The sequence below is a fragment of the Spea bombifrons genome, chromosome 10, assembly GCF_027358695.1.
Source record: "Spea bombifrons isolate aSpeBom1 chromosome 10, aSpeBom1.2.pri, whole genome shotgun sequence".
NCBI classification, from domain to species: domain Eukaryota; kingdom Metazoa; phylum Chordata; class Amphibia; order Anura; family Pelobatidae; genus Spea; species Spea bombifrons.
This window is the reverse complement of record NC_071096.1, coordinates 6,195,962-6,220,784: the sequence shown is the minus strand read 5'-3', so window position 1 is coordinate 6,220,784 and position 24,823 is coordinate 6,195,962. Positions and strand designations below refer to the sequence as shown.

The 24,823-nt window shown below is 39.4% G+C and overlaps 1 protein-coding gene across 1 annotated transcript; it reads right to left on the bottom strand.

Annotated features, from left to right (window-relative positions):
* Positions 1-6,926: 6,926 nt before the first annotated feature.
* FGF19 (fibroblast growth factor 19) lies at positions 6,927-9,197 on the bottom strand. Its single transcript, XM_053448782.1, has 3 exons — positions 8,888-9,197; positions 8,371-8,474; positions 6,927-7,402 (listed from the first exon to the last, which is right to left on the bottom strand). Exons 1-3 carry the CDS (start codon positions 9,120-9,122, stop codon positions 7,088-7,090), a joined length of 654 nt encoding a protein of 217 aa, XP_053304757.1. The 5' UTR covers positions 9,123-9,197; the 3' UTR covers positions 6,927-7,087.
* Positions 9,198-24,823: the final 15,626 nt, after the last annotated feature.

The window sequence follows — 24,823 nt, the reverse complement described above, 5'->3', positions numbered from 1 at the left end:
AAGCCCTATTTCCGGGGAGTACCAAGATGTCCGCCACGGACGTCCGGTCCAGCGGTTTCTATGCCTACCAAAAGCGCGAAGCGGACCTGAAGCACATGTCTGCAATAGGGGACTTGACTGGTTGTCGTGAGGCAGCCATTATCAGTATTTGGAGATAGAAAATGTGGACAAACAGGGAAAAATAGAGGCTTTGAGACAAAAAACCTTCCATACACTCATAATAATAATAATTTATAGTAGAAACCCTAAAAAATACCTGCAGGGCTCACACAGCCTTTGCCATAGTATTAGGGACAATGGCCGTTTTATGGTGACGTTACTAGTGGCTTGTTTTGGTATTTTGTGTTGCTAATTCTGAAATCACTGAAAAATAATAAGAGACTATTATGTCTGTTTTTAATGCAGTTTATTAAGGAGCACGGTGACTGCTCTATATATTCTTATTCCATCAGTTTTTTGGCATGTATGTAAAAAATGTATAGTTTTAACGTCCCCACAAAGAGGCTGCAGTGCTGACAAAACCAACGGATTTACGTAAAGATCACAGATTATTCTGTATATTTACACAATTTAAAGTATTGCGATAATAATGCCAGCGCGTTTGGCCGCTATAGGATATAATAATGACTATAATTTAGATTATTTCATATAGAAGTGTGGCTGGAGCGAGACTTTTTATGTGACTTCATGACCTGTTGGTAGATATTTGCAGCGGGGAGGAACAATGATGGATTTTGTTTATAAAATATCATTTATAAACATGATCTGCTGTTTATAAACATATTATTGTAACATTATAGCCGTAGAACCCTGGGAAACCCTCATACCCAGCAAACATTCCGGGGAATCAGGGGTTCGGGGCCCATAAGTGTCTCTTCTAAACAGGGACACTTGGGAGACATGATTTTGCTGAATAGACTGTTTCTTTAATAAATATAATTACATGGATTGACTACAATTTTCAGAAAAAAAGGGAAAGCATTGTAAATATTGGCACAGTATTCATTCTTGCCCCCGTCATACCATAAGCTATCTGTGTGGATCCAGACTACAACATGTTAATCGAGTCATTTCGTTCCTTATGATGTGTCCATAGAACCAATACATTTAATTTCACTTAAAATATTATAAATATGATTTATAATGTATAATATTTATTTTGTTCCCGGAGACGTTTCTGACCCCTTGGTGCGTTCTGCGTACATCCAGCTTTACAGCTAAGAAAACACACTCCATCTAACGAAGACTTTGCTATCCATAAAGCAATATCCTTAAAGCGTAGATTAGTAAAAAAAATCAATAATTGGACATCAAGATTAAGAAATGGTAAGAACAAGTGGTTGTTAACGTACCCAGTTATTAGAGTCCAAAGGCAACAAGTCCGCTGTTAAAGAAATAAACTGTTGAGTAAACTAGAAAACCTCGTCGGGGGAAAAAAATTTCTTCAGTTAGGTTGAGGAGTTAGGAAGGAATCGAACGACAGACGTGCCTAAATCTTTTAGCGGTGGGCAGTGATGGGATACTATTTAAAATGAATAATGCGTCGCTGGATTAACGGTGCTGTTCTACTTACTCTAAAAAGTAACCGCATAACTAAATGCAGCATTAGGAACACCATTTCTCATAATGCTAAGTGCAGAAAAAAAAAATAAACAAACTTCCCAGAAGTAATTCTTTAATCGTGTAAAAATATGCCTCATTCATTTGGCCGGGACCACTTAATTATCATGTGACACAAAAGCAGGCACTGATAGGGTAGCGCCATAGAAACGGAAAAAAAGCGTCAGTGTTGTTTTTGGGAATAAACTTAAACAAGAGAGCGCAATTAATACTTTGTACCTTTAATTTTTTTTCTGACCGATTCTGGGTCACCCTCCTAATATTTATAAATAATAAGTAAGAATATGGCTGCGGACGCGTTGGTGCATCTGAATAGGTTTGGTAGAAGAAGACCGACCCCCCCCCCAACTGTAACATGTAGGAAAAGAAGCCCCATTAACCTCTCTAATTTGTGTCTGTTAAGCCTCCCATTGTCCGGCGGAATGAATGCTGCCCACACAACACACCAGACAATGGATAAGAAAAACAGATCACGGCTTGTGAGGGTTTACGGAGTGGACGCTGCAAGCTATTCACAGATGCTTAGTCCGTAGGGGCCGACTCTACTGATATTTAACCCTCTCATCCTGGGAGAACAAGCGGATGCTTGTCAGAAACACGCGGATTTCAATTCAGAGCGATTTGTCAATTGTTCAAATGACTGATTGTAGGCGGAAGAGGAAATGTGTTACTTTTAAGACGGGATGTATAATTCTACTTGGAGTTAATTGCATTTAAATTGGAAAAATAGAAAAATGACTTGATGAGACTTTTCCGGCTATGGTTACGGTTTTGGGAATTTATGTCCTGATTAAGTAAATCCAACGTAGGTGGCTCAGTTTTTACTCAACGAAATCAAAAGAGAATGTTTTATCCAAATTCGGGAGTTCCTTTTCATCGTGCAATTAGCCTCGATCATATATGAATGCTTTTATCTAACTAAATAACCTCACATTTTAGGATCATGTATCCTTGTCTTTAAGCTGGTGTCTGCCTCCACTCCGAGCTAAACGTTAAGGCCGTGGATGTCTCAAATACTCAGCTGCTGTCTTAATCTGGAGTAACTATGCCATTGTCAGGCTAAAGAGAGGCTAAAAGGGTGGCTGACGGTGGCATTAGCAAAAAAAGGTATTTGTAAAATCACCTGGAGGACTCCCCTTTGGAGATTATAACAAGAAGTGACAGCGAACCTCCAGGGCTTTGAAGAATGAGCGTTAAGACTGCAGGGTACGAGTTTTGGAATTAGTATCCTGAAGTCTGTGAGCCGGGGGGTTTAGTAAACACGCAAAACCTATACAAGCTAACTTTGTACTGGCTGGTAATTAAAGGTGCTGTTCCACTTACACACAACGTCAGCTGCCCTCTCCAGCCCATACAGGAAGCAAACCTTAGTAGACCTGTTATTTTATTATCTTCCCTGCAAGTTTTCCGCTTCTATGGCAACAGCCTATCAGACCTTTTGTGTCACACACACAAAAAAATTCCCTTAAAAATGATGAATGAGGCAAAATTTTACACGATTGAGCAGTTGTTTCTGGGAAGTGTTTGGGCGTTGCACAGTACTAGGAATGATGTAGTGTTAAAGTAAGCAGGGTAAGTGGAACCACACCTTTAATGTCTTCTTACCATATCTTTCAGTAATGTCCTTTTTCTAGCCTTCAGCGTCTGAATAATGTTTTGGCTTCTGATGGTGAGGACGTGTACACGCAACTTTATGTATATTTAGGATATCTAGTATTGTTTTTGTAATGTAAAAATCATTTATACATATATATACACTATATTTTAATGCACTCAAGAATCTGTAAAATATGTCCTTTTCTACAAATCATACAAAATGTTTTAGTCTTTAAAAATGATATATTTACCTCAATACTATATAGTATGATACTAATGCATATTATACGCATGTATGTGTAGGTATGTATATATTATGTGTACCCACCACCTTTTGCAATGCTCAGGAATAAAAGTACCTTGGTCCCTCCACTCATAGATGCAAATCCACCATGTTGCTTTTCCTTCACCTTGTAAGTATTACAGAACCCATGGCTCGACGTCTTCATAAAAATAAAGGTTGTGTGATTCTTTACCTTTTTTTAATTTTTTACCACCCAACCTCAGCCTATTTTAACATTTGTTATAACCAATAAATACTTTGTGCACAATAACAACAAATCACCATGTTGGATTTTTTTTCTCCAAAAAAAGCCTATTTCCGATATGTCATAGCTGTAGGATGATGGAGGTTATTCTCTCAGGGCAATAGCAAAGTGACGGATGATTTTACATTTTAATAATAAAATAAAGTTAATGTTCATAAATACAGTAATTGTGTTTTTTTTAGACACTGGTTATACACGCCGGAGAGCGGCGGCCGTTGTTAAAAATGACCGCTGATCAATCATATCAATCCGATTGAATTCCAATTTGCCTTTCATAGAATTACTCCAATCTGTGTGCTGCCTAGCACCGAAATCTAGAAGAATCCGTAAACTTCTGTAAACTTAAGTTCATAGTCATGTGACCTCCGGCGTTTGCCACAGTGGTACTCGCCTCTCGCTAGTTTAGGAAGTGATGATTCAGGTAAGTGATGGGACCAAAGAAATGCAAAGAGGTCAAAGTCTTAACAACCTACAAGTCCACATAGCCTTGTAATCAATTGCACACGATTAGAGGTAATGAAAAAAGCTACACAGTAATCATTATCATCTCTTTGATCTCTGCTCAGTACCATCTTGTGAAAGTTACGAGAAATTTCTGCTTTGAAGTAAACAGCAATATAATTAATTCAGCTGTTTACAAAAAGTTACCCGCTCGATAACACAAGCTGATCGAGTCCTTTTTCCCCGTACACAATTAGGCTGCTTGTCGGAACAAAGCCTTCTTGTGCTTCACTGACTCGCATTCACCTTTCTGTACCGCGGGGATCAGCGCTGATCCTCGCCGAGAAAAATATTTCTCCTTCCACCGGACTCATCACATACTGGATGTAAATCCTTATATTTCTTTTTAGAAGAAATTCAAAACTTTAGACTATTCTTCTTTCTCTCTTTCTGAGGTTCATGAAAACATATAAGGTTTCCATAATATAAATAACTTTTCAGTATTTAATTGTAGAGATTTTGGATACAATAATAAGAACATGGCGGCAGGAATACATTATTATTATTGTTTTATATAGCACCATCATATTCCATAGCGCTGTACAAAGTGTGGACAGCACATAACAAGTAGTATATAACATAGCAAAAGGTTAGGAGGGCCTAGGTCAAAGGAGCTTACAATCTAGAGGAGTAGTAGAATCCAATGAGGTTCCTTAGGAGTCGAGTTTCTTATCTATGTCCCTACTTACAGGATCAGATTTATGAAAGTCCCTGTCTGGAGACGGGTGGGAAAACTTTGCCTCAGCCAATGAGAACATTTCACCTTTTCTCAGGCAGGGACATCATACATAAGAATACAGAAGGACTTTATATGTATTGGCACACAGCAGCTTATAGAAATCATAAAGTGGCTGTTGCCCTTATAAAGTACATATATGTGTACAGTATATATACAGTATATACAGTGCAGGACAGTATATATACCTGATATTTCAATGTTCACACACTTTGCTGTTTGCGTGATGATCTATGGAGAATTCTGACCCATATATTAAAATCTCTGCCTTTATAAATCTCTCCGTGTATAATCTGCTACGCTATACCCCAAATTCTATTATTAATATTATAATCAAGTAGAAGTTGAGGGTAATCAATGTTGAATTTTAATTAATTAAAAACCTCATTAAGTTATTGTATGTTTTTTCATGCGAGGAGATTTGGAATTCTTGCGGATCCGATGCTTATGGATGAAACAGCCTTTGGCTTCTTTAAGCTCTAAATCTGTTTTGCTGTTCGAGGCAGAAGTATTTGGATTAACTAGCGGCTATTAACCTGTGCAGATGGCTTCGAAGGGTATTTGCGAGCACAGCGATCACAGACTTAATTACAGCTTTAGGAGGTGTTTTTATATTACTTTTCTCCTTAGTGCAGCATCAAAACCATCATTTTATCTAAAATAGGTAGCTTTTTTTAATTAATAACAATTAATTACATATCCATACCTGGGAACTTCTGGGCTCCAGCTACCCGGAGCCTTCCCTTGCGGGACGCGGCCAGGACTGCCCACTGGCGTAGGTGGGAGGTCCCGCTGCCATTGGTGGGCGTTACCTATGACATCAGGGGAAACACCCCCATTTAAAGAGGAAATGAGCGGGGCGTGTCAAGACCCCACGAACGGAGGATTCAGGTGTTGACCCGGAGAACTGGAGAAGTGATGGTAATTGTTGTACCATATGATATCATATCTCAGGGATCTGTATCTTACAGTCCCTTGTAATGCATACCATGGAGGCTGTGTCGACCTGACCAACCTTAGCGTAAATAGGCCAGTTGGGCAGATCTATCTTGTAACCGGCCCATTGAGCAGTGCACAGAAGAGGGGCAGATCACCCAAGAGGGCGATCTGCCCCACGGTTTTGCAGCAGATAGTATTTTCTGGACCTGCCCCCCTAGGCCAGGGTATGTCACTGCATAGACAGATGGAGGGGCTATTCCCCTTTCCCCTCTAAACCGGTGGCTCGTGTGCTCATTGTCCGAAATAGGATGATCTATTTGCTCAGAGGCATTGGACAAACGCTTCGGTTGAAGGCATTTTATTTACAAAAACCAATACAAAGATACTTAAGCATACAATAAAGCATTTGGTGATTATAAATGGATTTAGAAAACTGTAGCAAAAATATACATTAGATATATTAGGGCATATAAATACAGTAACAAAATAAGCGTATGTTTTCATACAATAAATTATGTATAAATAGTGCATTTAAAACTCAAGTGCTTAGTCAACAAGGACACTTGTTATAACAAAAGTAAAAAAAAAATACTATACATTAGAGGACCTGAGAAACGTATCTCATGATATGTAGCCTCCTACTATATGTTTAAAAAAAAAAAGTAATGATCTTGCGGAGTAACAATATTATCTTGCTGAAATTCCTTCTTTCTGGTGATTTGTTTACATGTAATTGCCTTCATTTACACTTAATATTTTGCACGTCGGACCAGGAAGGTTTTAACTAAGTGTTGCCGTCCCTTTAAGGTGGCTCCAAGCCATTGGACCGGAGGCAGGAGTTGGAGTCCATGGCACATGAAGGACAGGACCTGTTCTTGGGAAACTTTAGATTGAAATCGATGAAAGTCTTGGCCTACAGAGAACATGTTCTTGTCTCTTGAGTATATCTCTTCGGACGGCAGCTTCTTTAATAATTCCACGTCCATCGTGACGTCGACGTAAACCCCACAGTAGTAATAACATTGATGTACCGTACTCCTCAATGAACAAGTATATTCCCCTTTGCATTCTTCTCAATGAAACTTTGGACCTCGAGTGAAGTTCTTACGGCTTTGCGGTGAACTCCTCCAGCAAACGTTTAGGAATGTTATTTTTTCCGATAGCTGGGGATGTCTACAAGTCCTAGAGGGTCCATACTGTCGATGAAAGGAGCAGTCTTGTCATCCGTGTTATACTGAAACCTGTAGTCTTCATCGTCCAGCGGATTACTAACTTCTAGCGGGACCTTGCTGATCATAGGCAGAAAGTTGGACAACGGAAGGTATCCTTTACCCTTGAATTGTTGTCTTTGCTTTTCTTTACTTAGAGAGACAGCAATGCCATATTTTGAAGACTTGTACAGGTTGTATCCATCGGGAAGAAGTTCCTCTTCAAAAGAGCAGTCGTCCGCGGAATACGATTGCTGCATCGTATAAAAAAAAATCTGAATAAGTCATCGGAAATGAGATCAGACAGTGAACTATAATGATCTCTAAACATAAGGAAGTGTCTGGCTTTTGACTCGTGTTACCTTAAACCCTTAACACTTCTCAACCCATTCATGGATTGGTCTGTAATGCCTATCTCGTTAAAATAAATGGGTTAAATGTAAATCCCATTGATAAATATTTGGCTCTTTCCCACAATATTGACAAGCGGTAGTGTGATTTTTTTTTTTTTTTTTTTTTTTGCCCTAGAACCCAGACATAATCAGCTACTCTGTTTTATTGACCGAGAGTTCATTCAACCATTGTGACTAAGCCAAAAATACAACACCGATTCTAAGAAAGATTGTGCGCAAGGGCCAAATGTTAAATGAGTTTAATGCCTTAAACACTCAGAATTTATGTCCGGGGAAGAAAAAAATAAATCCCTTTCGAATTTCTGATTCTGAATGTGAAATTAACTCGTAAACTTCCAGGTAAGAAGGGAAATCTCTTGGATGTAGACTATTCATCCATCAAATGTATCAACATTTATTATTTAATGCAACTTAATGCCGTGTTCTGCTCTTTATGTGTAGTTTTCTGCCTCCGTAATCATATTTAAATATGTATTAAATTTAATATTTAGCAGCCAACAGTCTTCATAGAACCTCGCAATGGGATTATAGAAAATGCATTATTTTTGTTTGATTTTTGTCTTCTTATCGAAATACAGTTTGAAATCTTTTTCTCGGTAATTCCAAGAAATCTATATTTGCTGGCAAAAACACTTTTTCCTATATGTGAACTTTCATCTTTGGAAAGCAGTTATGATGGGAAGAAACGCGTATCTGCAGAGACTTCTGCGATTAAAGGTTTCGTAACCGCGCGGTATTCTTAGGAACGCATCAAACATTAGGTTTCGCTCTTTAAGATTTTGCAGGCGATACGGTTCCAAGACACTTACCGTTCCGTACAGTTTCCCGTCTGTCCCCATGCAGAGGTACAAAGAACTGAGGTATCCTTTAATAGCTACGAACCCCACTTTAACTGCCCTGATTTCCAGTAAACCTACATTAAGAAAAAAAAGAGAGAATATTCTATTTTAAAAACTACATTTTCTAAGGGGAAGCAGTATACGTGTATGAAATGCTCGCCAGGAGCGCAGAAATAGCACAGCTAGCTACAAAATACTAGGATCCATTCATTACAAAAATGGCTTAACCCGAATTAAATAAAATGTTGCATTTAATCAATTATTATTTTATTATTATTATGGATTTATTAACGATCAACAGCGATGTACTATTTAAATATGGGGGTAACGTTAAAAAATATACACTTACACATATAGATACAACAAGGACCCTGTCCATGAGCTTGCCATCTAGCCTTATGGCAAGAATGGTGGGCTTATGAGAGCCCTGGTCAGAAGCTTACAATCTAAAAGAGTCTAACAGCGGAATGACGCGTCTTGTACTTACTGTGGGAGCTCGGATGTCTCTCTCCATCAACTTTGCCATCCTCATTAATCCTCAGATAAAAGCTCTCCTGGCCGTGTCTCCTGGCTGTATACAGATGCCGTATTCTTATAGCCTCTCCCCAGCGCTGAGGAATGTGAGGTCCGGCATCCAAAAGCGGCATAGTGCAAGCCACGTGGGCTAGCCACAGCGTCGCCAGCATAATAAGAGAGCGACTCCGAAGCAGGCTGCTCCGCATCTTCTTGGGTTCGGAAAATGGAATTTGAGAACTCGCAGACACTCTCGGTGACACTAAAGTCGCTACGGACAGACTAAGTCAAGCAATGCTGTGTTTTTTTTTTTTTTACCTATTTGCCTTGAGGCTGTAGTAAATACACAGCCAATCCCCTGCCTTTTATAGGTCTCTTATCAGCTCTATAGATAAGAGTTCAATATGAGGATTGTTCATAGTAGTAAGAGAGCCACCCATTTCATATTGATCTCGTTACATCATGAGGGTGCACTTTAAAAAAATTAAAAAAAAAATGAATATTTTTTCAATGAGATGTCTTTTGTGGATCCTCTTGCTCAGGACGCACGTCTTTTAAACGTATCTTATCACCGACGAAACGAGATCGAAGACAATTTCGAAATTTTCTTTTTTAAACAAATTCATTCTAAAAAAAAATGCGTGTATGGGTTACATTTTATACATCCTGTTTATAATGAATCACTGAAATTCCACGAAATGACGAATTCCAGGTCGTTCGCTGATATCATTGCTCGCCCTGGCGCTGCCAAGCACTTATTCCATGGCGAATATACCAGTCCCGACTTAATGATTTTTGCAGAAGGTTTTTGACATCATTGCTCATCTACTTCTGCCCAGTACGTCTTCTAGTCCAGGTTATACAGTCCTATGTACACTTATCTTTGTATGGATGTGTTGCGTCCGTCAGCGTCCGAAGACTGTGGTCTCCCATCATGCATTCGCAACGGTAGAAGCCCCCGAATTACATCAGAGCGGCCCATTGCAGACGCAGTTATAAGTGGTCTAGACCCATGTTTAAAATGTGGTCTGGACATGCCCCGTGACATCATGTTTATTTTCCAAGGGGCTTTAATTGTATGTTGTACCAGCAGGCCTGCGTTAATAGCACCGTGGGAAAACCTCCCTCAATAGATACGACCCGGAGCTAAAACTAAAAACTGCTGCTAACTTGTGAACAGAAATGAACTTTCACCAGGCCATCGGGAAGTAGCCACGGAGCTCCGAAACATTTATTGTGTCGACAGAAAAAACAAAATACACTTTATTAAACATAAAGGGATTACGTATTAGAACGTTCAAGTATTTTAGCCTAGGGGTCTTCTAATTAATTAAAAATTACAGCTTACAGTTTAAAACTCATTTTGCCTTTTGGTTGCTGCTGTTCCTTCTAGAGCTCACAGATATAGCATGTGAGAAAATAATCTTCTTTAATGAGCTTTTAGTTAGCGTTAGCTGCAATGGGTACAAGTCATGGAGACTCCGAGAGGGTCAAACCTTGTTTTGTTGCCGTAGGATGTAGTTTAGTCTACCGTCACTTGATGGCGCTCTATTCTCACTAGATCTATTCTCACTATTTCGATTTCTCACCATAGTCTTACCGAAGAGTGGAAAGCAAGACTTTTTATATTACAGTCATCCTAAATATGGTTTTATTTAGAATGATTACACTTTGGAATGATTGCTAAGGATCATATGGAGGGATGGATAACCAGGTCAAACAGCTGACTATGTAAGGTGGATCTCAGTATGCTATACATCGATGATATTTCCATCTCAGACCTGATTGCATTTATTGTTGCAACAAAGGTCTGGTGTGATTGTGGGATTAGAAATCTGACCCAAGTCAATCCTTTCCAACCCCTAAAGAAGTAGCTATCATGTCCCCACTCTAGTGATATAATGAGCCCCATCATTTTTCCATCGATGCAGCAGTTCTAGCTGCTTGTGAGGTTCCACCAAGCTTTACCTACGAGGTTCCACCAACCTTTACCTACGAGGTTCCACCAACCTTTACCTACGAGGTTCCACCAAGCTTTACCTACGAGGTTCCACCAAGCTTTACCTACGAGGTTCCACCAACTTTTACCTACGAGGTTCCACCAACCTTTACCTACAAGGTTCCACCAACCTTTACCCACGAGGTTCCACCAACCTTTACCTACGAGGTTCCACCAACCTTTACCTACGAGGTTCCACCAACCTTTACCTACGAGGTTCCACCAACCTTTACCTTGTCTTAGCTTAAAAGCAGACAGATTGGAATATGTGTTGATGAATGTGGTGGACCTCATAGGGTCATTCAGGTCTTGAAAGTGAGTGCATCCAACAGGTAACACGGATTCCTCAAATTGATTGTATCTGGTTTCTTGTGTGTTATGGAAATCTGGACTCTTTTTAGGTTTTATGTTGAATTTAATGTAGTTCTGTTTTAGGCTCCCTGCATTATGTATATTTTATATTTAGCGAATCATTTTTATCAAAATGATTTGGGCTGTTTGGTGACATTTGAGAGCTTCAATCATTTTCCATTCAAAATGAGCTTAAATGCAGAATTAACACACCCGCGGCATACTCTATTGAAGCAGGTCAGAAGATAAGTATAGTTGTTGGCTGAACGCTATTCTGGATTTGAACGGTAGAGCATCGACCTTTTAATAGTGTTTGCACAACACAGAGGCTCAGAACATGCCCTGGTCATTGCAAGGTGAGGCTTTGCTTATAGTGTCATGTTAGGATGCGTAATAGGAATTTGATAAAGCACACAGATTTTTTTTTTTATGTAGGCCAGATTGAAAAGTACATTCTATAAGTTTCCTGTTCCGCAATATAGGAAATGACACACCGAAAGATGGAAAATAATTAAACATGGTGTTTGAGAACATTTCAGGGCATGGCAATTTCATCATGAGACTTTATGCGCTGGGACGGCTGACCTTTAATATTATATATTAGAAATCTATGGTAAGAAATACAATAAAGCATGATTGTCCTCTGACGTTATAGGGCAGGAGTGGCCAACCAAAAGCTGGTGCTGATGGGTCTTTCATTTGTTAGCATGGGGCAAAATTGCAGACCGATGGCTTGACGGCACGATGGTCCAAACCAACACTGTGGAACTGATGGGTCTTTCCCATGTTGGGACAGGGCAAAATTTAAGACTGAGGGCACTATGGTCCAAACCAACACCGTGGAACTGATGGGTCTTTCCCATGTTGGGACAGGGTGAACGTGAAGACTGAGGGCAAAGTTGTCCAACCTAACACCGTGGAGCTTATGGGTCTTTACTCTGTTGGGATAAGACAAACGTGAAGGCCGAGGGCAAGATTGTCTAACACAACATAGTGGAATTGATGGATCTTTCCTCTGTTGGGACAGGTCAAGAATGAATGTTAACTGAGGGACTTGGCCATCTAGGGAGTGAAAGCAGAAGTAAGAACACAGGGCAAGAACTTTACACAGCCTTTGGGGGTCGATGATGGTGGCTATAGTTCCGTCTGTTATCTAGTCTTTATAAGTTCACCCATGGAGAGCCATCTCTTGGACCATTAGCTCTTTTACTGTGAATCAGAAGTACATGCGAAGTAGTAAAGCCCTTGCCAGTGGCGGTCCAGAAGTTCAATTGAAATGCGGATAAAATGATTAGAAGAAACACGCAAAGAATGTTTCTGTGGCTGTTCATGTCAGCGGTTTATTTTACCGGGGATGTTTTCAGTTCCCAGTGCCTATTTATGCATTCATTAAGACGCATTTTGATATACGTGATACTGTCTAGAGCAGATTACTTGGGTATAGGAGCTATGCCCTCAGGGTCACTTAAGGTCTAAGGTTACCAGAAGCAGTTTAACTTCGGAGATCAAGTAACCTTATTAGCAATAATTAGCAGTAACAAACGAACGCCGAGTGATTAAATACTTCACAAACACAATGTTCCTTTCAGACCCCTACAGTCATTATTTCACTTCTGTACTGTACCAAGCAGGGCTTACTAAAAGATACCAAGCGAATAGTCGGGGGGGGGCCACATGGAGACATCACACATGTTTTGTATCTGCTCCAAAGCTAAGCCTGGTTTTAAAAGAAGATATTCACTCGGTCAAACTAAAACCAAATGCATTTGCTTGTTCATAGCATGACTTTGTATCAATGGGGAAAATTATCTGTAGGTACTATGGGGGGTTGTGAATGAAGATGGGTTCTGGTCCAAAGTAGCGCAATAACCATAGCAACTGATGGATTGTACAATTTTGAATACTTTGCACGGGAGATGTTCATTAGACATAAATCCAACGTATTGAATAATATACGTGGATGATGAATAAAGATCCTCATTTTGTTCTCTTTCTCATTGACGCGTGTTTGCTGTTCTTTACTACGTCCCGTCAGTCATAGCTGCCCAACAGGTAATAATTGAGATTATCGATTTACCATTTAAATTTATAATACAATAATAATAATAAACCTATAATTATACCATAATTATAATTTTATTGTTCGAAATGTGCTTGGAGTTTCATGAACTTTTTGAAGCACAGAACAGATGCTGTTCAATGAATTATATCTTTCATATTCTATAATACGGTCCGGTCCTATGTCCTGCTTTCTGGTGATTAGAATTTGAATGGTCTACCATAAGCCCGCCATAGAATGGAATTTTCTTGTCATCAGGTATTCCAGGCATCGTATATTAGATGAGAAAATCATGTGAAAACGTGAGACCGGTTACCTCATTTCCCTGCTGGCCTTTGTACTTTTGGCCAGGAGATAAGAAGCTGTTGTATAGATATATGTCAACATGACGGCATTGGGAAAGTAGGCATATAGGAAGGATACTAACCCGTGACCAACCATAGAATGTGTACCAACGCGTTTTACCTGACCGTAGCCGCAGAATGGCAGTGATGGTCAACACTTCATTTTCAGCATTTCACTATAAATAAATTAACCGGGGCAGACCCTACTTGAATTGGTACGGGTCTCATGTTTGCATATGGGCTAAAAAAAATGTATACGTTAATCACTGTATCGTTGGCCCTCTTCCGGCTAGACTGGGGGTGACGGTGACTACGTTGCCACTGACAGTGACGTTTCGATACCCTTGCAGCGTCTGACCGCGTCTATCCAGCCAACAGCCACCTACTGTAACAGTCAGTCTGCCGCTGGAGGTAGGTATACAGCCCTATCGGCCACTGGCCCTCCGGGCTATTCCAGGCATGGTCCTCTTACTTATATTGGGTTACGTTCCTGAAATAGCTGATGCAATCTGAATGTCGTAAGCTGAATCCGGCATAGAAATAATGATATGTTTTGTGACCTATAGTTTGATACCAACCTTTCTTTTAGGTGTGATCATGTATAGAATGTTTACGGAACTACATAAACTGCATATAGGTAAAAAAGGATAAATAGTCCGCTGCAGGATACTCTCTAAAGGCTGCTGGTGAATTGGATATTTTTACAGGTCACGTCCACGATAACAGGATTACATTCAGTGGTCAACAAAAAAACAGAATAAAGAGAATGCAAAATGATGTAAGTCTGAGTCTGCCACGATGTAACTTGAGATCAGGTCTAAAATAGGTCATAGTACAGAAAGGCATTACTTGATATATACGGCCAGGTGCGCACACACACACTTTCCACGCAATGTATATCATTTCCTAACGCAGCCCGTCGTGATGTGTGAAAGTAAATTGGGATAAAGCGGAACGTGTTGAAGTACATTGTATCCGTTTCCCAGAGATCATTTTAACAATGCAAACCAGAGGAAGAAAGCCGTCAATACGACCTTCCGGGAGACGCTCTGTCACCTGGACACAAGGGAAGATGCAGTTGCCGATACTTAGCACTGCCTTGCAAAAGGTTGGCCTTCCAAAAGAGCTCATTTGCATAGCTTTACCAATGCCGGCTTCTAATTAAAGGAACTGGAGTTTCGTTTCCACAGCCAGTGATTCCTTGACAAGTTAAATGTGGATACATCATGGTTCCGCTCGGAGGTTCGGTTAGCGTGTTGGTGTGAATAATAATACGGAGGGGTGCAATTAGGCAACACGTAGTCGCTGCTGGAATCCTTTAGAAAAACACACAAGTGCATCTTGGCTTTTTGAAGACTCGTAATCATTTCCTACAAAGGTTACGTCTCCAAGCGCTATTCTGGAATAAGAACAGTGTGATTCTCGAACAATATCTCCCTAGTTTTTCCCTGCGTTATATAAGAAGCGCAGGTGCGTTGGCACTCGGTTGGCTTTTCCTGCGGCGGAGCGTTACAGAACCGTCAGGTTTATACTATCGTTACATGAATGTATTGAGAAACGCGATATAACTCCATATTTACACAATAGCTTCGTAACAATGGAAGACGGAATGAAAATGAAGATACAAAAGCGCATTTCTCCAGTGTTCTATATTTTTGGTATGAAATAGGATCCTCAAATATAGCAATAGACAGGTTCATATACTTTAACGCATGTGATAGCTACGCGGCCCCTTTAAATTTACATAGCGACCCCTTGCAAATGCATTGGGGGTTTCTCCAGAATCCCCCCCATATGCATTTGCCCCTTTCCCCCACCCGCCCAGCTTCTTGCCTTACAGGCGATGAGTTCTGCCAGACATATCTCGTACTACATGATATACTTACCCCCAGTAAGCTCCAGGGCTGGCTTGGCAAGACCCTCGGTCTACATGCATGGTAAGCGCTACCATTGATTTCAGTGGGAGCGCTTTCCTGCTCAAGCCGGAGGAGGCAGGCTGTGGAGCTCTAGAGCTGCAGCTTCTCCCTAAGATTATTTTCCCTTGTGTCTGGTTTAACGAATGCCCATTCAAATTGTATTGCATTGTACTTTAATACAGACCCTTACATCTCATTAATCCGTCTTCTCAGTACGCTGATTCATTTTTGCAACTACTTGGGTTTAATGACATCATGGATTTCTGGGCAGATCGAGATAAAACAGAGTATTCACTACCGGTTTAGGGTTTGAAGTTCACATCCGCTGCAGGGATGGTAAATGCATCTATAGCTCTTAACAGCAGTTTGCTCTGATTCCATTCGCATTTATAGTCATGTGATCACTTGTTCTTAAGCAATATGAGGTTTCTTATCATCACTCTCTAGGATGACATGTTCACAGGATATGGAAGTGTCTTGGGTGTTTGAAAGCTTCCAAGCAGATGAGGAGTATATGGTATGTTTGTTTAGGGTGTTGTACCAGGAAGCATTTATTTTTTAATTTAAAGAACTATCCTGGAGCTAAGTGGTTGCTATGGGGATTACTCCACTTTTTTTCACTTTGCATTAAAATGACATAACCTCCAAAAGGCCAACGAGTCGCTCTTATCTTGCAATCGCACTGTCTGCCTGCTCCAGTAGGTGGCAGCATCGCTCACGGTATAAATATTATCGCATTAATATCTCCTATGGGATCAGTCTCCGTGTCCTTATTTAACTAACTGTTTTCGATCGCACATAACATATTATTATAGATATAAGACTTTGTTTAGGTGTATCGATTGGATACTCAACTTTAGCCAATGGCCTCTTCCACTCACTTTGTTTTATACATCCCGCGTCAATGTGTCACATGACTGATCCAATGGCATTTTGTTTAGTTAAGTAGTAGGTCTGGAGGATAAAACTTTTTTGTCCTTTGTGTCTTTTTTGGCCTTTCATGTGGAATCATTCCATCTGAAGAAGAGACGTCTGAGGTCCAGAAAGCTTATGTGACTGCATCTTTTTGTGTGAGGAGATACCTCTGAGGCTTAGAAAGCTTATGTTTTTTCTTTCTACATCTATCCAACTAACCTTCGACTAAAGACTCTTAAACCATTACGGCTAGATCCATTTTTCATCTTCTCATCCAAATTCACCTTTGCAGACACCCCTGCGTGTCCTCTACCCGTCCAACCTCAGCTGGTTCCATGGAATGAGACGCCGATGATAAAAGAATGACTTGATAGACAATGATTATTCTTGAAGAGGTAGTTGAAGTGTCTGAAACATTCTACAATGGTCTCAAGATAATGGTTTCTCCCATACCTTTCATATTAACATAGAACTGCTAAAAAAAAAGTGTATTGTCATCAAACCGAGGAGATGAGGTGATTAGGTGATTATGCCGTTGCTCATGAAATGGGTGAGACGGTTTTACTATCAGCCCTCGCTATGAGGAGTTCTTTTTCACTTCCATTTGCTATAAACTAGGCGATGCCTGATGGGTGAATTGAATTCTACAAGTACGTCAAAGAAGACAGGAGGATCGGATCATTGTAGCGATAGAAAGCACTGTGATTTTAATAAATGTGTCAGATTGGTGCTAAAAGGTTGTGAATCAAGGGAACGACGTCACGTCTCCCCTATGCAGAGCATGTGAAGAATTAAAGGGGGCCTTCAACCAACCATTTTATTACTAGCAATCTAGTTCTAGTTTTCGCCCCATAATATCATGTTTCCATTTGTTCTCTCTCTGTTATCTGAGCCCCAATCTACTAGATAAACACTCAGACTCCTTATACTGATTTCTGGTAAACAGAGAGAGTGGCTCGGTCTTAATCACCCAACTGACAGTCTGGATAATGAAAGCCTATGGCAGAACGGACTTCATTAGCATTGCCATAAAGCATCAGCTCATGTTGATATTGGGAGATATGTATTAAATGTGATTCTGCTACAAATATGAAAAAGTGATCTTATAGCCTTAGAAACCAATGGGTGTTTTAGTCACCGGGGCTATTGCTATGGTGATAAGACCACTTTTCTGACATCAAACCGTAATCACTTCATGTACAGCGCTATTTGCCTCACCTATAGTGGTGTAAAAATATTGTCAGCCACATTCGGAAACTGTATTGTTCTACTACTTCTAAAAAGTCTTTTCTTTGCTTCTAGATATTTTTAATCGAACGCCAAGACTTTGTGCCTGTAAACCGTTTGCTTGACTAAAAATGATGCTGAGTTCTCTAAATGGGGAAAAAGCCCTTTTTTTACCAAAACATGCTACATTATTATATAACTATAGGGTCCACAGCCTATGGGCTTGCCTTCTTCTAGCCAATGGCCGGCTCTAATTTCTTCTTGATGGAAATAGACCTTCAGAAGATTTGATATAACGTAACAAAGGTTTTATCTTACTGAGAGGGTGATAGATACATGGAACAGGCTCCCAGCAGAAGTGGTAGAGGGTAATACAGTGAGGGAATTTAAACATGCATGGGATAGGCATATGGCTTCTAAATCTAAGACGAGACCAATGGGTATGAGACCTTACATCAAGAAAAACAGGCAGACTAGACTGGGGCCGACAAATTCTATATTTCTATGGACTAATTCCTTGTTACTAAACAAAAAGAATGTTGAAGGAAAGCACTTGTTGGGACAATAAACCACTTGCCGTAACGGCTCATGGAATTGTTTGTCTGCTGCGGGGGAGATGTGTTTGCTGTTGACCTACGGAAAGGCTGCTAGGACTGCGCTTAATGACCTGAAAGAAAGCACGCGCGAAACCCACCGGCTCGTCCCACTGTGACCAGCGCTTGCTTATGCTATTGATGTTCGTAATTCAATTACTAGGAATACATTCGTTTTACAAATGAATGGGCTTCGACTTCCTGTAAAGTGCAACCCAACAGGGGGTCCGGGGGGTCTCTGGACCTCAGGACACGTGTATGTTTTTCCCTTCATTATTGGAATTATTATAATGCTCTGATAGTATATTCATATTATTATTATTATTATTATTATTTATTTTATTTTTTTTAAGAGCTTTACAATTTTAACTATGGGGTTGGTTAGCAAATACATATTTACACGTACAGATATGTTGAGGTGATGACCATACCCATGATACATTATTATTGTCTTACAGTCAAACAAACCAATACTTTTTTTCCACCGTGGCTCAAAATAATTCTATTTTTTTTTCTGAGATATTAGCAAATTTACGTGAAAAACTAAAGTTTTAAGGAGTCTGAATATTGACAAAATGGTAAATTAACCTTAATAGCCTGGTATGTTTTGTATTATTAATATCATTAATATTATCATTATATTTTTCTGCCCAAAATCTATTATTTATCTAAATCTAGAAATATTTTTTTTACAGATGTAGAAACATGTAATTGGTTGAAAAAGATCCAATGACCATTAACACTCGTTTGAATTTTAAACTATTAGGGAATTTACATATTGTTACCCTAAAAAAATACAAAGTACAAAATAAAACAAATCTCGTCCACGCGATTCCATTATTTCGGGGTGTTAGAAATGAATTTATTTTGTACCATTTTATTTTAGGGAGTAGTTTTGGGATTTTTAGAACTATTTCAATAAGTCAAGATCCTTAAGTTTGATTACTTGAGCCAAAAGCTGGCTAAAAGAAGGCTATAACCTTGTTTCTTGCGCTGTAGAGGTTAATAAGCAGCAGTCGCACTTCATTATCACCCGATAAGCACTTGTGTGGTTAGGTTTATCCCAGCCGTTTAATACATTGTGTGCACAGGCTTAGCAGATCAGCGAGGCTCTTTGATATCATCGCTTTGATTTTGCCCTATAGTGCTAAGAATAACAATATTCTAAGTGATCTTCAGCATAGCTGCTAACTGGCACGGCGTTCTTTAATAATAAATTGCGCGCACACTCATTTAGAAAGCGGGAAAAGGCTAATGATTCAGACTCCTAAGCTCTAATTAGTATTAAGGGACAGAAATCCCTATTTGATAATGGATTAGTCAATGGAAGCTTTATTCCCGTGAAGATCTTGGGCTAAAACTTACACCTATGTATAAAACGCAGGCTTGGCATTATTCCCGTTTTCAGTTTACAACCAACTTGTCCAAGGGGCCGAGATACTGCACAGACTACACTAATTTGCTCCTCTCTCCTATCACTGAGTGCTGAATAAGGAAGCTCCAGTCTGAAAAGTGTGTTATCTTAACAACTGGAGATATCTCCCATTAAGAATCATTATCCTCTAAACGAGAGAGGACTTTATCTTAATAACAAAGATAAGCCGGTGACCTCTCTGGTGAATCACTTAAACCTCCTCGCATTGTCCATTCGTCAATGACGACTCACACAAAGGCAGAGTCCCTCACCACCATTCACCTTTTTTTTTTGTTATTATTTATATTTTATCACATATGTTATAAACATATACGGAAATGTAAATGACAGATATTGTTGACCTTATAGACTCGTACGATGATGTCATAATATCGTCAATAGCAGGTATTGTTACGATGTATCTCTCCGGTTGTTTAACTACAGGTCGGCCGGCGCTGTTCTAAACTGTTTACAGAATGTAGATACTGTAAATCGTGCTGAAGAATGTATTGTTTCCACCTGATTGATTGATTGATTAATTGATTCATTAATTGATTGATTAGAATATTGCCTAAAGCCATCAAAGCAGTTTCCCATGCTGTGAAGTTACAATAACAATCCGAGTCTTTTCCTATAATATGCTGATGGGATGTTTAGATATTGAGATATTTTAATATATATATTATTTAATGTCAATATAGTATTTTTATTATAATTTGGTCATTAACACTTTGTTTTCAGTCTCTTTTTTTCTGAAAGTAAATATTTGATCTATTGGTCGGCACAGAAGTTGATATCTTCACTATGTATATTACATTTCAGGGGGCCTAAAGGTTCTTGTAGCGGGATGTGGGTTGTGCAAGCCTTTAATAGTCATCAAAACTGTACCTATCATCAAAGTTTACAAGCACATTCAGGGGGCTGTATGAGGTCTATGGAGGGGGAAATCATGACCCCATGGACCAAGCAGACAACAAGCAGCACCTTATAACAATCAGAGGGGTCATCGTAAAGAAAGACATTGTTCACAGTAAGGGCTGTAAAGCTCTGGAAGACACTACCTTTAGAGGTGCTATGGAAGCTACAGAATGTCCTGGTTTGTTTTTTCACAAGAATAAGTATCGATGGCTACACAATGTAGTTTAGAACTTGTTGATACAGTATCAGAGTGAATACCATCATAATACCCTAAAAAAGCCTACAAATGATCCAAAATACGTTGAAGGACACTTCCAGAGGTCTCTGGTGGGTGAGAGCTCCGTGTTTTGCCTGGGTCCACGCGACACGGAAGCTGTTTTGTAATCAGGCTTTATTTATCGACGACTTCTGTCATGTTTCACACTGTGCCTTCGGGTTTAAGAATGTGTTTAGGAATGGTTGAAGCAATTAACATATGTACTTTTATTAACTACCTGCTAATCATATTACCTCTGAAGTACAAATAAGAAGCCCTCACGAGCTCCGAGACATCTTGGAAGTGTCGTTTTCAAGTGTCGACCATCCCGCAAAGGTCAATGCTCTGTAAATATGTGCACACTTCAAGTTCTTGGCGTTCAAAAAGTTCTAATTCTAAAGAAAATCATGCTTTTTTTCCCCCAAATATGAAAACTCTTTTTTTTTAAATAAAAGTTCAAATTTTAAATAAATGTAAGAAATATATAAAATTGTAAAATATATTCTTTAATTCCCTAATTATTTTAAAATCAGTCATTTTAATTTGATCCCATACACTTTAAGGAGCGTTGTCGGTTTCTATGGCAACTGCCTATCAATACATCCTTTTTTTGTCACATGACAAGCTTTCCCTTAAAATATATTAATGAGGCAAAACGTTTGGATGATTAAACAATTGTTGGAAGGTTTTGGGCGTTCAACCCTAACTAGGAATGGTGTTTCTGATTCTGCAGTCACTGAAATCTGTGGAAAATATATTGAAATCTATTTAAATATTTTTATTTAGCTGTTAAAATATAGTGAAAAAGGTATTTTCATATAAAATCATTTAAATAAATTTGACTGTTTGTAAAGACCAAGTGATCGATGGGTTTGCGTTTGCATCAAACACATGGATATACAATGTCACGCTCCACAGAGCATTAAATAATCTGTTCACTAATAGCCCCTGACACCGGCTACTGGGGTGGTTATTGAGTGCCGTGACACTCGGTAGGTATTACAACACAAGCTTTGGCAGGTTTTATCATTAAAGCGGCCGTTAAGCCAATAAACGCACTTTAATGCTTATGGTAGCTGAGCGTCAACATTAAGTCAACATTTCTTTTGTGCGTGTAAATGGATAGAGAGATTTAAGATTTCCAATGGAATTTTTAATAATAAATGAATGAATTAATAAAAAAATTATACATTAATGATTAATGATAATAATAAATTAATGATTTCCACTACAGTTTACTGGAAACCACCCGAGGCTCCAAATAAGAGTAGAAAAAGGGAAGAATACGTTAGTTTTGGTTTTTGGATATTTGAAGCACGAGGGAATGTTAATATGTTACAAAAAAGGTCCTCCTGTATATAAGATAAAGTCAAGAAAATAAAAAACATAAGACGTCAACATTCTGTGCTTACGGATTAGTCCAATAGCGCTGTGTACCCCGATCTAATTAATAATCCAGACGATTCTATGTAATAATTGTTTTTAAGTTAAAATAATTACACTGCTTTTCTCCATTCAGATCTAGAAAACAAATATAGAATTTTGTTCACTGTCATTATTATCATAATTCTTTTTTTGGGGCAGATTTTAATGGTCTGCAGTGAAACATTTTACAAATCAGGTCTCTTTTAGTAGCTTTTTAACCCCTTCACGACAAAGCCCGGGCATGTACAGGCTCACAATGTGTTTTAGGACAACCTGTTGTCCTTAAGGGGTTAATATCACGCTTTGAAAGGCACCCGGATAGCACCCGTTCCTTCCACTGTTTACCCCGTATATATATTTAGGGTGGATCCTAAAATTCCAACCGCACTTGTAATAGGTATTAGTCCGCGGCGACACTTTAAGATTTAACCATTAACACTTTCCGCTGAAACAAAGAGCAGGATGTAATCTAGTTTGCATGAAACACATGTAGTTTGAACAGCGTTTACAAGACTCTGATAGCATCTCGGGGAAGATTGCGGTGCAAGGTTCTTTATGGAACTTTCTGAAGAATGCTTTAATCTTTGAGAGAATGACGGCCACCGTACAATGTAAACATATATATATATATATATCTTTTATTACGCATTCAATTGTGCACAGCACATACATCACAAAATTGATGAGCACCTGTATAAAACTACAGACAAAATGTGAAACATTGTAAACCGTTCCCCCTAGAAGGGTCATTCCCGCATCTGCAATGGATAAGTGCAGCTCTAAACAGTAAGGAAGGCCAGACGGAGCTCCGTAAACAGCAATTCACCCAGACAGGACATGTGTAAATCGCCATAATCTGTAGGGATTATTGTAAGACTGCAAACTCATCGCCAACGGAAGTCATGGAACCCAATGGAGAGATGGCAGGGATCCCCAAAGACTATATTGGTTTGAGTTCAGGGTCTTCTAGAACAGTAGAGTTCTACCAACCATCGATGGGAAACCCAGTTGGAAAACCGTATTTCTAAGACTAAACTATAAGTGAAACATTCTAGAGGTTGACTGCGATGGCAAGATGCCGTAAGTGGGAGTATCACGATACACATGGTGGGGTTGGATAATTAGAAGAAGAAATATTAACACGGAATGTAAACAAGAACTCAGCAAAAAAAATATCTGAAACATAAATCCCGTCGCGGTGATCTTTGATATAAAATCTTTCAGGCCAGATACAGAAACGAAATCCGCTGGGATTGAAAGGATTAAAAATAACCGTTCTCATACCGGCGGCAGGACTGGTTTTATGAAAAGCACCGGCCACGTTCGCAACGTATATATATATATATATATAATGAAAAATATAGGGTTACTCGAGGACCCTATAGTGCAGGCCAACAGCTGCCTGCAAATATTTCTGCCGTGATTATCCTTACTAAAAGTAAGTCACGGAGTAAAGATAGCTCAAACGTGACCAGGCTGTCTTAGCGCTCCCCGTTTCGAGTATATTTGGCCACGTATCGGAAAACACAACTGTAACGAGACGCACTCTGCTAGTGAGGTAGACGCAAAAAAAATAATAATAAATTAATGGGAATGAGCGATAAAAAAGCAGCAATCTCCTTTTCGAAAATCCTCCTTTTTTTCTTTTCTTCGCTATTAATTAAGAGGTTCGTTCTGTAACGCTTAGAGGTCAGCTTTTCACCATCAGGTCTTAAAATATACTGGTTCTATTTATTAAAAAAATTAGTTTTTTTTTTCTTCTATTAAACCCACAGCAAGTTTTTTTTTTCTGCTGCTTTTTTAGGACTCTTATTTTTTTTTTTAGAAAAAAATATTCCAAAAATCAAGTCTTCTTCCACCTTCGGAACCCCAACAGAATGTTACACGCAGCGTTACTTAATGATGTCACCCGCCAAAGAACCAGACCGTTCCGGCGATAAACGGGTTAAGAGACATGTGCTCCTTGGAGACATGGCCGAGATTGACGGCACCAAAGTTCAGAGTTCAGCTGTGACAGATCTAAAAACAGATTTCTAGGAGACTCCTCTTGCACCGCACTTTCTGCATCACAAGTAAATTGACACTGCTCCGGTGTAACAGTAAAAGAGCGGCGTGTTATGGGTATCTTCGGCCTTAACACTTGCGTCGTCTTATCTGCTGTAACAGGGGGGTATGAACACACGGAGACGCGGCTTGTAGCCTGTAAACAGTATACGAGCCCGGCGAGGGCACCGGTACAGCTCTTTCTGCATAGCAACATGTCGGCGGCCTTCCCCGGCAGCTTATGAGAATAGGCAAAAAAAAAAAACCCTGACTTGGCGTTTTGCTCCAGAAAAAGGAAAACAGAATATTGATAAAAAATACAAAACTATAAATAAACCTTTTCTTTACCGTATATACAATTTAAGTTAAGTTAAATATGTTACATCAACCCTTGCATTGAAAGTGCAGCTCGTTTAATGCCCCGTCCGGGGGCTTCGGCCGGGAAGAGGA

Excerpts from the sequence above, each read along its gene's own strand:
- FGF19 (XM_053448782.1), bottom strand. The coding sequence starts at position 9,122 with ATGCGGAGCAGCCTGCTTCGGAGTCGCTCTCTTATTATGCTGGCGACG. Across the intron at positions 8,475-8,887 it reads GAGACATCCGAGCTCCCACA|GTTTACTGGAAATCAGGGCA; the intron begins GTAAGTACAAGA and ends TTCTTAATGTAG. Across the intron at positions 7,403-8,370 it reads ACGGGAAACTGTACGGAACG|CAATCGTATTCCGCGGACGA; the intron begins GTAAGTGTCTTG and ends TATACGATGCAG.